At 39.4% G+C, this 14852-nt stretch overlaps 1 protein-coding gene across 1 annotated transcript in view; it reads right to left on the reverse strand.

Annotated features, from left to right (window-relative positions):
* Window positions 1–14852, reverse strand: part of COL6A6 (collagen type VI alpha 6 chain) — a 122616-nt gene that overhangs the window by 95528 nt on the left and 12236 nt on the right. Inside the window, exons 2-5 of the mRNA XM_087430574.1 lie at window positions 7365–7462; window positions 4142–4738; window positions 2191–2811; window positions 233–793 (exon numbers count right to left, since the gene is read on the reverse strand). Of these exons, the coding sequence (XP_087286700.1) occupies window positions 233–793; window positions 2191–2811; window positions 4142–4738; window positions 7365–7462 (1877 nt within the window). The remainder of the gene's footprint in view (window positions 1–232; window positions 794–2190; window positions 2812–4141; window positions 4739–7364; window positions 7463–14852) is intronic.

Here is a 14852-nt window from a genome sequence, read left to right on the forward strand (position 1 = left end):
ATTAATACTTATTTGGGAGAACTTCTCTAAATATCTTTAATACACTTCACATGTTAACTGGAGCAACACTGTAACTGGCCCTTAGTTTCGTTCTGGAGAACAAACATAGTTACACAGGTTAACAAATCTCAACTTGGAAGTTTATCTTGTTTCTCTAAACCAGCAATGTCAAATATTGAAGGAAGGCCACTTGTAGGCTGAAGTCAAAAGGTAAAGCCACCATTTCTCCTACCTTCTTCAGCACAGATTTCTTGAACAACTTGGTTTCTTATGTCTTTCAAAGCGTCAAAGTCATGTACGTAGTATACCCTCTTTTCCTCGCCTGCAATTTCTCGCAGTTGTGTCTGGTTGGCCTCCTTGACCCCAATGGCATAAACGTGGATGAGTTCTTCTCTCAGTCTGTTCGCAGGCTCCAAGATGCTATCCTTGGACACACCATTCGTCAGGACAACAAGATGACACGGCACTTTGTTTCCTCGCTGCTTCTTTGCCTTTTGCAACAGCCCCAGTGTGAAGTTCAAGGCTGCGCCAGTGTTTGTATTCCCACCCATCTGCCTGATGTTCTCAATGGCCTTTCCCAAATCATGCTTATTAGAGTATTTATTGATCTCAAATTCCAAGTCCCAGCTGTCAGCGTACTGAACGGCCCCAACCCGCACCTTCTGCGGAGCGATGTTGAACATCCCTACAACCTCCGACAGGAAGGTCTTCATTTCGTGGAAGTCTGTGGCCTGGGTGCTCCCGGAGCCATCAATGAGCAGATAGATGTCTGCTTCTTCAGTGTCCACACAACCTAAAATGGAAACAAAAAGTTGAGTGTGGCAGTGGGGCAAGTGTGAAGAAGAAATGGGAACAGATGGAAAGAATAAAAACCATGAGCCTCTTCAGACAGAAAAATAGGAAACAGCTTCTAAGCTTAAAAGGCATGCACTGCCAGCTTAATGTGGGAAATCTTAGCATCAGTTGGGCCAAACGAATTGCTTCTGACAGTTTAAGACTATTATCCAAATAGTCTTAAATAATTCTCTGCTGTGAGTCAGAGTAAATCTGGATATAGTAAAAGATAAGAAAGAAAACTTGAAGATGTCTTTTCACAAGTCACTTCTCTCATTAGTGAATAACTGCTTAGTAGTCAAATGGTGTGTTGTGAAATAGAGAGGACATTTAACTGAACATTGTGGACATATGAGCTCTCTTTCTTGAAATTTTTTTTTTTGTGTGAGGAAGACTAGCTCCGAGCTAACATCCGTTGCCAATCCTCCTCTTTTTGCTGAGGAAGATTGGCCCTGGGCCAACAACCATGCCCATCTTCCTCCACTTTATATGTGGGACACCGGCCACAGCATGGCTTGACGAGTGGTACTTCAGTCCACGCCCGGGATCCGAACCTGCAAACCCCGGGCCGCTGAAGCGGAGCGCACAAACTTAACCTCTACACCACCGGGCTGGCCCTCTTTCTTGAAATTTTGAACAAATTATTTACTCCTCATCCACTCTTAGTCAATTAACAAAAACTAGGGTTATTGTCAGTAGCCTTATTTGTGTAGGACAATGAAACTTTTATAGTAAACATGCTATAAATATTTGTTGAAGAATGTATACATATATATGTATATGTATACACATACAAAAAATATTCATATAGCATACACATTTATATATGAAATATATAAAACATTGCTTTCTGTCTCTCTAAACTCAGATACTAGATAGTACTTCACAACAAATTCATTACTGGATCTTCAACCCAAATCATGCTTCCTTATATTCTCTAATTTGGAATTTGAGGATGATGGAACACTAGAAAGGAGAGAAAAGTACAAAAAGAAAAAAAGAAATAAAGGAGAAAGCAGGGGAACATGGGAGGCAAAGGAGAGAAAAGAAAAAAGTGAGGAAGGGAGAAAAATAAGAAAGGATGGTATTCTGGGGTGTTTATAAGTAATGTAGAACCCAAGTGAAGCTGCACCAAAGAGGAAGTAAAAAGGGAAATCTCTTCTCCCCATCAACACCTCAATAGCTTTTATTCTCCTCCCATCTACACTTCGCAAGCTCAAGCTAAAGTAAAATATTAGGAATTTATTCTCCCTACCCACATCATACCTCGCCAATCCCTTTTGGATCTATAACACCTGAAAGACAAGAAAAAAGAAAGAGGATCGGAAAAACCCTTCTCTCAGCAAAAGACTTTACCCGATTTGAGAGTTTCGGTCCGTTCTGAAAAGACAGAGACTTTGTGCGTTATTTGGTTCCGCAGCTTCTTCAGAAACGTCTGGTTGTGAGCGGCCAGGTCAGAGAAGGTTTTCAGTTTGGAGAGGTACTGCTCGGCGGGGTGAGACGCGATCTTTTCCAGTTGGGTGTCGCTGGACCCCTCTATGCCCAAGGTGAAGATGGTCACGCCCTGGCGCCGGAGGGTAACAGCTGCCTTGGTCACATTGTCTTCCGATGGTCTGTGGGTCACCAGCACAGCAATCTGGGGCACCCCCTGATTCTTCCGACTGCCATTCTTGGCACTGAAGACTTCCTTCCTGATCTTTCTGATGGCAGCTCCGGTGTAGGCCTTCCCAGCCTGGGGAGACAGGTTCTGTATATACTGGAGAACCTCTGACTTATTTATGCCCCTGCTGAGTGAATTTATCACCTTTGTCTCGTTGCTAAAGGCCACAAGGGCAACCCTCATGCAATGTTCCTTTATGTCAAGAGCAGATACACTTTCTTCTAGGAACTCCTTAAGATAGTCAAAGTTCTCCTGGCTGCCATTGATCGACACGTCCAACAGAAACACAACATCTGCCACTGAAGGCCCTTGGCAAACTGTGGGGACCAGGAAGGAACAAGCACAATTTTAGTTGGAGGTTCAGCATCTCTGCTCGGCATTAGAAAGCACAAAGAGCATCTACCAGAGCTTGGTTATGCACTTAAAGAAAGAAGGAGGTAGACAAAACGATGATGAAGCTGAGATCAGAGGGTCCTGGGTTCAAATATGGGATCTCAGCTAAACTCTCAGCTTCAAATTCCTCACCTGTAAAAATGGAGATAATAATATTTATCTCATGGAGTTGTTACAGGGATTAAATGAGATAATGTGCTTGGCATGGGGCCTGGCACATAACACTCACTCAATGAACAGCAGCTACTGCTATCATATTAACATTATTTAAGCACCATCAGTGTTCAAAACAGCAGTTATAGTCCAAATGTTCCTAAGGGATGATAATGGAATAGTAATTGCATTTTCCATTATTTTATGTAGGAAAGATGCTGGTAATGGGATTCATATTTTCACAGGTTACCAGAAGAAAAGCATTCTCTTATATTATATATATAATAAATGTCATGTCATTCAAACTGATTTAACAATGTGAGTTTCCTTATTTGGAAACTTATTTGGAGTTGTACACTTTGAGCAAATTGTTTTTACTGGCTCTCCCCTGCCCCTCACTTGAATGATTTTCATAATCTCTTGGCCCTTCTTGTTAGTTAATAGAATAGTACAAGAGGACAGACCAGGACAGCAGGTTGAAGATGCAGCAGAACACAGGGAAGCTAATTCAGAAGAGAGCAGCAGGAAGGGAGGCAGCGTGGCGCTAAAACTACATGGGCCTGGGAATCGAGAGACCTGACCTAGCTCTGACTTCAAGCTGCAGCTGGCCCCGGGCCAGGCCACGTCACCTCTAAGGATGCCTGCAAGTTCCTTTCCGCAGAATCGGGAGTTTGGACTATCTGAAGTTGTTTCTAGCGCTAACGTTCTGTGATTACATTACATGGTTTCAGGAGTCAAGGATATCTTTAGCAACCATTTTACCTTTTAAATGAACTGTAATAATACTACATAGCAACTTAAGTCCAGGGAGATAGCTCAGAGATAAGCTGAGTAGCAGGGAAAAGGCATCCCTGAATTCTAAGAAGCCTGTAAATGACATGCAAGATGGATAAGCAAACCATGGAAAACCAAGGCTTGTGGGGTTCACTGGATTTAAAATGGCCACAACCATTGGGCCCTCTTGAACACATGGATATTTAACATCTGAAAATGCAGCCCAGCTTTCGGGGAAAGGGATGTTCATAGAGTTTCAATTCTCTCTCTATGTTGATTTTTCAAAAGCATTTTATCATCATTCCTATACACGCCCCCTAAGCCCACCTTCTACAAGAATATCATTGACTGCTCCGTCCTTGTACTGAGTCGCATCCTTGATGATCTGCGTCATGTTTTGGGAAAACGTGCTGAGGTCTCTGACCGTCCGAAGGTTGAAATGAAACGGAGCCGTGGCCATGGCCTTCAGGTCCTCCTCAGAAGCTGTCTGCATCCCCACGGAGATGATTCTCACTCCATCTTTCCTCAGGGCCTTGGAAGCCTCTTCCACGTCATCCTCGGACTCAGCTGAAGCCAGGACCACCAAAATTGGGGGAAACTCTTTCTTGTCTCTCCTGTTTGGGGGTCCAGAGAAATAGGTTCTGTGAGCCTCCTGGAGGGCGTTTCCTATCCGCAGGGAGCCGCCAGTGAAGCTGAAGTTCTTCCTGAGGTGGTTCAGCATGGGGTTCCTGCTCTTGAAGGTGCTCAGCTGAAATTCACTGTGGAACTTGTCACTGTACTGGGCCAGGGCCACGCGGTATTTGTCGGCCTCTATGGGGAGACTGCTGATCACTTTGGTGATGAACGTCTTCACCAGAGGGAAGGACTTAGTTCCCAGGTGATCAGAGGTGTCCACCAGAAACACCACATCTGCGAACTGAGGGCCTACAAACAAACATATAAACAAAGCAAAGAGTTTAAAAATTTACCACCATGGTTAATGCCAACCATATGTGGAAAAACTTACTTTCCTCTTTTATTTGTATTTTTAATACCTTCCCAATAAACTGAAAACTAACAGCCTGAAATTACATACTCTCTCAAGAAAAGAAATATTGTTTCTTGGGCTGATCTTTTATATCATATACCATTTCATTTGAACTGACCACAAAATTAAGCATCACTTTTGCAAGGAATTAGTTAATTAGAAATAGGTAAATTTAGAGAAGTAAAAAGTCCTGGGTTTTTATACCTTTAGTGGATAATTTCCCCTTGTACGTTTTTGTTTGTTTTCAGAATTTGACCTCAATTTATATCGAGGATAAAATTTTTAATTGAGAATCAAACTGCTTCGAATTTGTTTGCATGAAGAAATCTGAAAGATAATCTTTCATCGTGATTTCCTTTCGATGCAACAAGTTGATCTGATTACAACACATTAGTTTTGTGTTACACAGTGTCAAATTGGTGACATTTAAAAAATCATAAAAATATGGGATTGTCCTAATCTATCTTAAAGTTATTTATAATATATTTTGATGAATCATGAGTGGGCATTATAATTGATGAATCATATGAGTGAGCATTTTAAATTTATTCTCACATGTGATAGAAACCAGTATACCTTAAGCTGGGAAAGGGATTATATTTTTAGTCTCTATTAAAAATATGATTTTTATTTGGGAATACACTACTTTGCTGAACTTTAAGGCTTCATTCAATGCTAGATTCAGTACTAGGTGTGTAGAGTTAACATTTTTATGTGATAGAGAATCACTCAGTGCAAACACAAAATGTTGTTTATTGGTGGTCTGCTGGTTTGAATTCAGAGCTCTCACTACTTTGGTATAAGATCCATTTCTTGTTCAGGGAAGGGAGGGAAATGTCTGGATGGTGTATGTTTAGGAAAATACAGTGTAGGGCCGGCCCCGTGGCTTAGCGGTTAAGTGCGTGCGCTCGGCTACTGGAGGCCCGGGTTTGGATCCCGGGCCATGCTGAGGCTGTGTCCCACATAGAGCAACCAGAAGGATGTGCAACTATGACATACAACTATCTACTGGGGCTTTGGGGGAGAAAAAGGAGGAGGATTGGCAATAGGTGTTAGCTCAGAGCCGGTCTTCCTCAGCAAAAAGAGGAGGATTAGCACGGATGTTAGCTCAGGGCTGATCTTCCTCACAAAAAAAAAAGAAAGAAAGAAAGAAAGAAAATACAGTGTAATTGAAGAAGTAATGGAAGTCCTGACTCTGTTATCAGCTAACTCTAGCAGCTCTGGCAAGTCATTCAAATACTTGGGCCTCAGTTTCCTCACCTTTAAAATGAGTAGATTTAACTAGAAAATACCTAAGGTTCCTCCTCACTCTGAGATTCTGATATCTGAAATGGTTACTAGCTAAATTCTAATTAAATTAAAATAACTTCCATCTTTTCCTATCTACAAGTGCTAGGAAACCAGCTTTGGTCCTCCTGTGTGTTATTTAATTCTCTTTATAGCCATCTGATCGAGGCATAGTGGATAAAATTGTTCTTTCTCATCTTCTAAATAACCTAATTACCACCAGTTTGAGATGCCTTTGATGATCATATAGGCAGCAGCATTTCAGGGGAAGAAGTCAGTGAGAGGGAATCAACATCTTCCTCCAAGAGAAAACTGGACCCCCTGTGAGGACTGTCAGGTGTGCCCTGCCCAGGATGGCTTGACTTGTGACCAAAAGTGGCCTTTCCATTCATGGATAAACCCCCACATCTTGTTTGGAGAAAGGAAATGTAGACACTGGCACATGAGATAGATTCAGGTTCTGATAAGGCCCATCACTATGTCTAAACCATGGAACAATTGGGGGAAAAGTGTTGCCTCTCTTTAAAAAACATAACATCAGGCCCAGCGAGACATCAAAGGAGGATGTTTGCAGGGCAAAGTCTAGTTTATCTCTTCTGAAAACTTGCTGCAGGGTCAGAGTCCTTGAGAAAGCTGTAAAAGCCAATATAGGTGGCCCTGGACATGAAGTGACCAGTATAATAGCTAATTATTTAAGAGGTGATACAGGCAGTGAAGGATAGGCCAGTATTTTGACTCCAAGTCCACGGGACATAGTTGCTGACAGACAGTAGACAACTATGGAGCTTTCTCCTCAGGGTAAAAGCACGTTCTTCACAATAAGCAGACAAACAGTTTAAATTGGAGCAAAATCTGGATGCTTAACCAAGACAATGTTTTGGCACAAATGAATTAAGAAGAGACAATTCAAATTTTCCAGGCCTGAAGCTAATATTAAGAGATAGAATTTTCATGCAACCTCCCAGAAGACCTAAAAAGGGTTGAAACTGAGGACAAAATAACAGCTCTCATATCTTTCTATCATTAACGAGGAATAAGGTCCAGAAACAAATGATCTGCAAAAGAAAACAGGGTGACATCAAAAAGAAATTGAGCTACCATCCCCATCCTTACCACCATCAAAATCAAAACAAAGCAAAATAAAATTCTTAACTTTTAAGTAGGTCAAACTCATATATTATCTATTTTCCATAATGAAAATTAAAGAAAGAATTCTTTCCATTTTTTTTTCCTTACCAGAATCTTGGTTCACAGAAACATGGGGACACATTATTATGAGGAACAAAATCAGCAGCATTTTCATATTATGACCTGAAAAATCTCCAACTTGAAATCTGAAAAGGCAAAAATATAAACACGTAAAATTGTTTTGGATACTATTTAGGAATCAAGACACACACATAAGAGCAAGCAAAATTGTATAATAAATTGGGTGCAACAGGGGACAAGGAATTTCTGAGGTTCCCTGACCTTCTGATCTGGGAAGTGCCTTAGAGAAAAATGAACCACCAACATTTACAGAATCATACAAGTTTCTCCTGGTCCCCAGACCCTGTAGACATGTGATATCTTCGATTGTCACTGGAGGTAGCCAGATGCATTCTAGTTCCAAAAATATTATGTGTTCCTATTAGTCAGTTTCCCCTGCACTGTAGTGTCCCCCTCTGTCCACTCATAGCTAAGACAATTCAGAGGTCACGGTTGGGACACAGCCTAAGACTTGACTGGTAATTTCTCCATCATGAACATGGGGGTGTGTTTCATACTTGAGCAGTAAGTATTTGTAGATGTGGCCAAAATTTCCTGTTCTTTCATTTTCCTATATAATTAGAAAGGTACCCATTTCCCTTTGTCCTTAATTTTGAGAGAAGACACAAAAAAATAAGTAGTGACTCTCCACATTCCATACAACGTCTTGCTCCTCAGAGTGACTCAATTTGTACGATTTTGCTTCCACCAACCTAGAACTGCATGAGGTGAGGGTTTCCTAATTCTAGTTTGGCCTAAAGAATTTTCAGCCACCTTGAATTATTCATTTTATGGAATGAAATAACATATTAAAGATATTGAAAATAAATATTTTAATTGAGCAGATTGGGCTCATTCACTCATTCATCCATTGAATGAATGAATTGATTTTGATAAACTAATGTCTCTGTTTCTTGCTTAATTCCTTCCCAAACACGTATTTGCAATATTAGATATGGGTGTCTCAGTCTTTGTCAGGAGGGCTCCTAGTGCTTGATATTTCATTCCTTCAAAAAAGGGACCTTTGCCACAAGAAATTCCTTCCCCATTTCCTCACCTACTCCGTCGTCCCTCTGACATTCTGGAATTTTGGACTCAGTTCTATTTCTTCCTAAGATATCTAGATGAAATAAACTTTTCAGGCCATAAGTCAATCTATCAATCCTATTCCAGAGGTAATTAGCAAGCTGGAAGGGGCTCATAAGAGGTTGCTTTTAGTCCAATCTATTCATTTTAGAAGAACTTTAGTCCCAAAGGCAATTGCCCAAAGTGGAAACCAAGCCACACTATTGCACATATTTTCTAATAGCGTGTATAATGATAACAAATTCTACCATCTATTGAGCCCTTATCCTGTGCCACACCCTGGGTTAGCAGCTTTACCTTTGTTCTCCTGTTTGATGTTGATAACAAAGCTGGCAGTAGGTGATATTATTGTTCCCATTTTGCAGATAAGGAAATAGAGATTCATAAAGGGGAAGTAAGTAACTGACTCAAGGTTGCATTGATAAAATGGGCCACAGTTGAGACTAGAGCTCACATCTGTCTGACTCAAAAGTCTGTACTTTCAAACTCAGTTACCTTGTATCCCAAACTCAGCTTTATGAACACAAAAAGTGTCTTAAGTTTTTTTGTTCTATATCTTTTTTCTAAGTATTAGGAGAATACTGGGACTTGTTTTCACGCCTTTTTATTTTTGCTTTTCAAAACCAGAGCGTTATGCTATTCACTTCTTTTCTGTTTATATTATGAGCTTTATAAATAAGTGCTATCCTTAGGAGTTATGAGAGATAAAAGAGAAAATGCTTCAGGAAGAGTCCATAGGATCAATGTCAAAGATGGGAAGAAAACAGCACTGAGTGAAAGTTAAAACCCGGATAGAAAAGTGAGGATTAGGTAAGGCCACAATAGTCCCAAAGCAGCATGTAGCATCTGGAAATTTCCCCACGCAGACGGGCAATACCACTGGTACATTAAAAGTTGAGTTCTTTGGGATAGCGTCTTGTGAAACAATTTTCTCATAGCCTTTAAATGAAACCCAAAATCTGGTGTGCCTTAAGGCTAGACAATGTGGAAGCCCAGTGAAAGATCCCCTTGAAGTGTTTATGTGCCCTGCTTTGTGTGTGCAGTAGGACTGGTGGAGGGACTAACCCTCTAAGTTCATGCTTGGGAGGTTTGGGTTCGTTTTTACCACATCAAACATGGATGAATTGCCTATAATGTGTATGTTGTTCTACTACCAGACACGGCCAGGATTTACATACTTAGATTTTTTTAAATATCTGAATATTTAACATAAATTTAAAAAATACCCAAAGGCATGAGAAGAGAATGAAGGAGATACTTACTTAAAGTAACAACATAAAATTTAAATTCATGGTACACTTCATCTTAATATAACAACAGCAAGATGGATTGCTTCTCATTACAGAAACCCTCAAAGGTACAGGTCTCTTTAATCTGAATTTTGTTATACTCTATTCATTCTGAATCAAGCAAGCTGAGTTAATACATCTCTTTTAGAAGTTATAGGCTATAAAAGCCTTTAAAAAAATCGGGATCTCTGTAAAATTTCTGTTGAGAAGGTAGAATGTTTCTAATTTAAATCACAGCTGCAAAAGCAACACAGCCACCCAACCCTTGGCTTCAAGCCCAGAATGTTTAGAACTTGTGCAATGCCTCTCTTGAGGCTATTAGGAACCAGGAGGTTCACAGAGACCTCTGCCCCATACAAGCCAATTCATAATCTAGGACATGTCTTCAAAAAAAAAAAAAAGATCCCAGAAGGGATATGAAAGAGACTTCAGCAGAATTAAAATAAATGCCATTTCTTTCCTTTAAAATGCATATGCAGGACACATCATTTCTAAGTACTGATTTTATTTTTCTTCAGAAACAAGAATATTGTCAGCTGTTGCACTGTGAGAAACAATGCTGGGTCTGTGCCAGCAAAGTTCAAGACAAAGGGTTGTTTGTTTATTTAACCCCTGATCTCATCACTGTTTCCTTTCCTTGAGCCATTCTACTTCTCAGAAGTCTAAAGGTAGAAAGAAAAATATACAACATGAACTTAAGTTCATGTTGAAATGCTTCAGGATAAATCCTTGGCACACAACAGGAACAAATAAATAGGGAATCAATGATGGTAAGCAAAACAAAACACGCAAGCCCTCGCTGGGCAAGCAAATTTCATAGTTTTACTGTTAATGTCACACTTTTCCCCAGATGCATTTTCTAGAATCACAAGAAGTGGCCATATATGTTGATCATATTTGAACAAGGTCATGCAGGTGACCTTGCCACTTTGTAAAATGAATGCTCGTCTGTGTTGAGGAGCGCTTGGCTCAGTGGAAAGAGCACAGGCTACAAAGTCTCATGACCCGGGTTTCACTCTGTTCCTAAACTGTAGTGTGACACCACCGCCTCACTTCCATACATTCCTACTCTGAAGCATAAAGGGTTACATCTCTCTAAATTCTAGCAGCTCCACATGTTAACAGTTCTTTGATCTGACAAATAGTGCTAGAAGAAAAAAAAAAATATGAACAATTAAGCCAAGAGCACATTGAAATATTGAGCACATGTTTTGAAACAGCCATGGAGAAAACTGCCCCTCAGACAACCACCTGTGCAGGTCTTCTCTTGGAGGGGCTAACGACAGACAGCAAGAGAAGGGGCATGTCTGGACTACTGATCCTTTCTGGGTCAAAAACTCTGCTGAAATCCTTCCACATCCAACTACATGAACTTAAGGTGACTAAAATTTCAACAAGGCAAATTCACTAGGAATTAAGTGCCCAACCTAGAAATTAGAAAGAGTACAGAATAAATCCAAAAGAAGTAGAGATACTAAAATAGTAAAAATTTGAGCAGAAATCAGCGAACTAAAAAATAAAGATGAAGAAAATTAAGCTTTGAAAACACCAACCTCACAGTAGGCAGATCAAAAAAAAAAATGGAGAGAGAGAGAAGACACAGATAATTGTATGAATGAAAAAGGAGACATTACTATAGATAAGGCAAAGATGTTTTAAAAATTGAAGTGGTAGTTAAAAAACATTCACTGAGGGGCCGGCCAGGTGGCATAGCGATGAAGTTGGCACTCTGCTTCGGCAGCCTGGGGTTCGCAGGTTCAGAACCCAAGCGTGCACCGACGCACCACTTGTCAAGCCATGCTGTGGCGGCGTCTCATATAAAGGAGAGGAAGATGGGCTCAGATGTTAGCCCAGGGCCAGTCTTCCTCAGCAAAAAGAGGAGGATTGGCTACAGATGTTAGCTCAGGGCTGATCTTCCTCACACACACACACAAAATTCACTGAAAGAAAACTCCAGGCCTAGATGCTTTTATTGGCAAATTCCACCAAACTTTCAAGAAACAGATCATCTTAATCTTTTACAAATTGTTTCAGAGATTAGAAAAAGATGAATAGTAGCCATTTTTATGGGGATAGTATAATCTTGATATGCAAACCAAAGATAATATGAGAAAGGAAAATTAAAGGCCCATTTTACTCATGAATATAAATATGAAAAATCCTAAATAAATCACTAGCCAATCCACTCCCTGTAAGGAAGATGGAAACTTACTTAACCTGACAAAATATATATTTTAAAAATATGCAATGTATATCATCCTAATGGAGAAATATTAGAAATACTCTCTTTAAATGAAGAACCAGAAAAGGTGGCCCTCTTTCACTGCTAAGTTCTAGCAAAATTAAAGCCACAAGGACTGAAAAACAATAAGAACAAATAAAACTGTCATTGTTTACAAGTGATATGATTGTTTACATATATAGACAAATTATTAAAAATAACATGGAAAGTATTCAAGGTGTCTTCATAGAACCTCAAAACATAAGAGTCAATCATATTTCCATATGTCCAGAATAAGCAGCTAGAATATTTAAGTCTTTTTAGGTGTTAAGTTAAAATAGCAACAAAATATCAAATCAAGAAATAAACATTAAAATATATAAAAGATTAATAAAAAATAAACATTAAATTAATTATAAAACATAAATTAAAAAACATTAAAATATGTAAAAGATAGCAAAATTTATAAAACTTTACTTAAGAACAATGTGACCAAAGGAATGGAATAGACAGCCCAGAGACACTCGTGCATAGTTGCCACAGCAGACCAGTGGAGTTGGGGGAGGATGGTTATTCACATGGAAATAGGTAAAATTGAATCTCTCCTTCACACTGTACACAAAAGTCAACCACAGATGGATAAAGTTCTTAAGTGTTAAAAGCAAAACTTTAAAATATTAAGTAAAAACCATAGGTGGACCTATGGACATATTTTTCACCTGGGTTAGACTTAGGGAAGAATTTCTTAAACTAGACACAGAAAGTACCAAAAAAGAAAAAAAATTAATAAACTTTACAATGTTAGAGTGAGAACTTCTGTTCAAAGATATCACAAAGAAAGTGGAAAGACAGATTACATATTAGAAAAAGATATTCATAATACTGACAAAGAATCGGTATAAAAAAATATATAAATGTTTCTAGAATTTCTAGGAATAAATAGCCCAAAAGTAAATGGGCAAAAAAAAATGAACAGACATTTCATAGAATTGAAAAACATATGGGCAATAAACATATGAAGAAATGTCCAAACTCATTTGTGATCAGGGAAATACCAATCAAGATCATATTGAGATATTGTTTTATATTCATTCAATTGGCAAAAATTAAAAAGTCTGACAAAATCAAGTATTGAAGAGAATGTGGATAAACAGGACCTCATACACATTGTTGGTGGAAGTGTAAATTGGTACTGCCACTTTGGAAAACAGTTTGGCGCTATCTTATAAAACATTCTCATGCCCTATGACCTGGCAATTCTACCCATGTGGGAAGTTCTTGCACATATATGTCAGGTGATGTGTTCAAGTATTTTCACAGCAGCACTGATTGCAATAGCACAAACCTGGAAACAACCCAAGAAGTTGTTGTTGGTAGGAAAAAGGAATAAATCAATGTAGCATAATTGCACGAAGTAATATTATAAGTCAATCAACTGAATTAACTACAGCTAGGTACAAAAACTTGAATAACTTAGGAATATAATGAGTGAAAAATAAGTTCCAGAAAACTACATGCAGCATGATATTCTTTCAAATTAGAAACAACTAAAATTAAGTTATACAGTTTTAAGGGACTATAAGTGTGATGACACTACAATTAAAAAGCAAAGGGATGGTTTCCAGTCCAACATGTAAGATGCTTGGGAGTTGCCACTCCATCCCAACAACCAGTAAAAAGCTGAACAAACTGAACGGTCAATGACTCTTCTTAGATCTGTAAGGGAAGTGAGGTCACAGGGCAAATGGCTACCCCCAAAACTGGAGACCAATGGGCAAATCCAGAGATCACAACTGACCAGAGCAGAAACCAATGAACTGAAACCTCCACAGGAACCAGTGCTGAGGTAGGAAAACCTGAACTGTAACTGATGAATTGCTGGAGGCTCAGTGTGGACAAGTCTGAGACATAAAAACTCCAGGAGGACCCAGTCATCGGGGGCCCCACACTTTTGTGAGTTTTACCTTAGAGCTCCACCAGTTTCTCACAATGAATATCTGAGAAAAATATCCCCCTGTTTCCAGCAGGGATAAGGGACAAGGAACCACTTTGAAATACATCAGAGCATTCTGTTCTTCTTAACAAGTTCTGCCCTCATGAGAATCTAACCAGAGCCTAACCAGCTGGGTTTTTTTTATTAGAGCCTAACTAACCTGGGAGAAGGAATACATGCAATTCCAGCCCCCTCTAGCCATGCCGTCCCACCTAAGGATGGGGGGTGGGGTGGAGATGAGAAGCACTTGTAAAGTTCACAGTCCAGAGGCACAGGCTCACTAAAAGACTCAGACGTAATCACAGGGCTATAGAACACTTCCCTTCCCCCCACCCCACCCTACCACCGGGTTACTGCTAAAGATCTATTTACAGCAGTTCCTTTACCCACTACATCATGTCTGGCTATCAGGAAAAATTACAAGACATACTAAAAGGCAAAAAAACAGAGTTTGAAGAGACAAGCAAGCAGAACTAGACTCAGATATGGCAGGGATGTTGGAACTATCAGATCATGAATTTAAAACAACTGTGATTAATATGCTAAGGGCTCTTATGGATAAAGTAGACAGCATGCAAGAACAGAGAGGCAATGTATGGAGAGAGACGGAAATTCTAAGAAAGAACGAAAAGAAATGCTAAAGATCAAAAACACTGTAATAATAATGAAGAATGTCTTTGAAGGGCTTATTAGTAGATGGGACACAGCTGAGGAAAGAATATCTCAGCTTGAGGATATCTCAACAGAAACTTCCAAAACTGAAAAGCAAATGGAAAAACTGAAAAAAACACCCCAGAATATCCAAGAACTGTGAGACAAATACAAAAGATGTAATATATGTGTAATGGGAATATCTGAAGGAATCCTAAAGACAGAGAAAAAGGAAG

Source organism: Ceratotherium simum, chromosome 5 (genome assembly GCF_057802395.1).
Source record: "Ceratotherium simum simum isolate JZ-2026a chromosome 5, ASM5780239v1, whole genome shotgun sequence".
NCBI classification, from domain to species: Eukaryota; Metazoa; Chordata; class Mammalia; order Perissodactyla; family Rhinocerotidae; genus Ceratotherium; species Ceratotherium simum.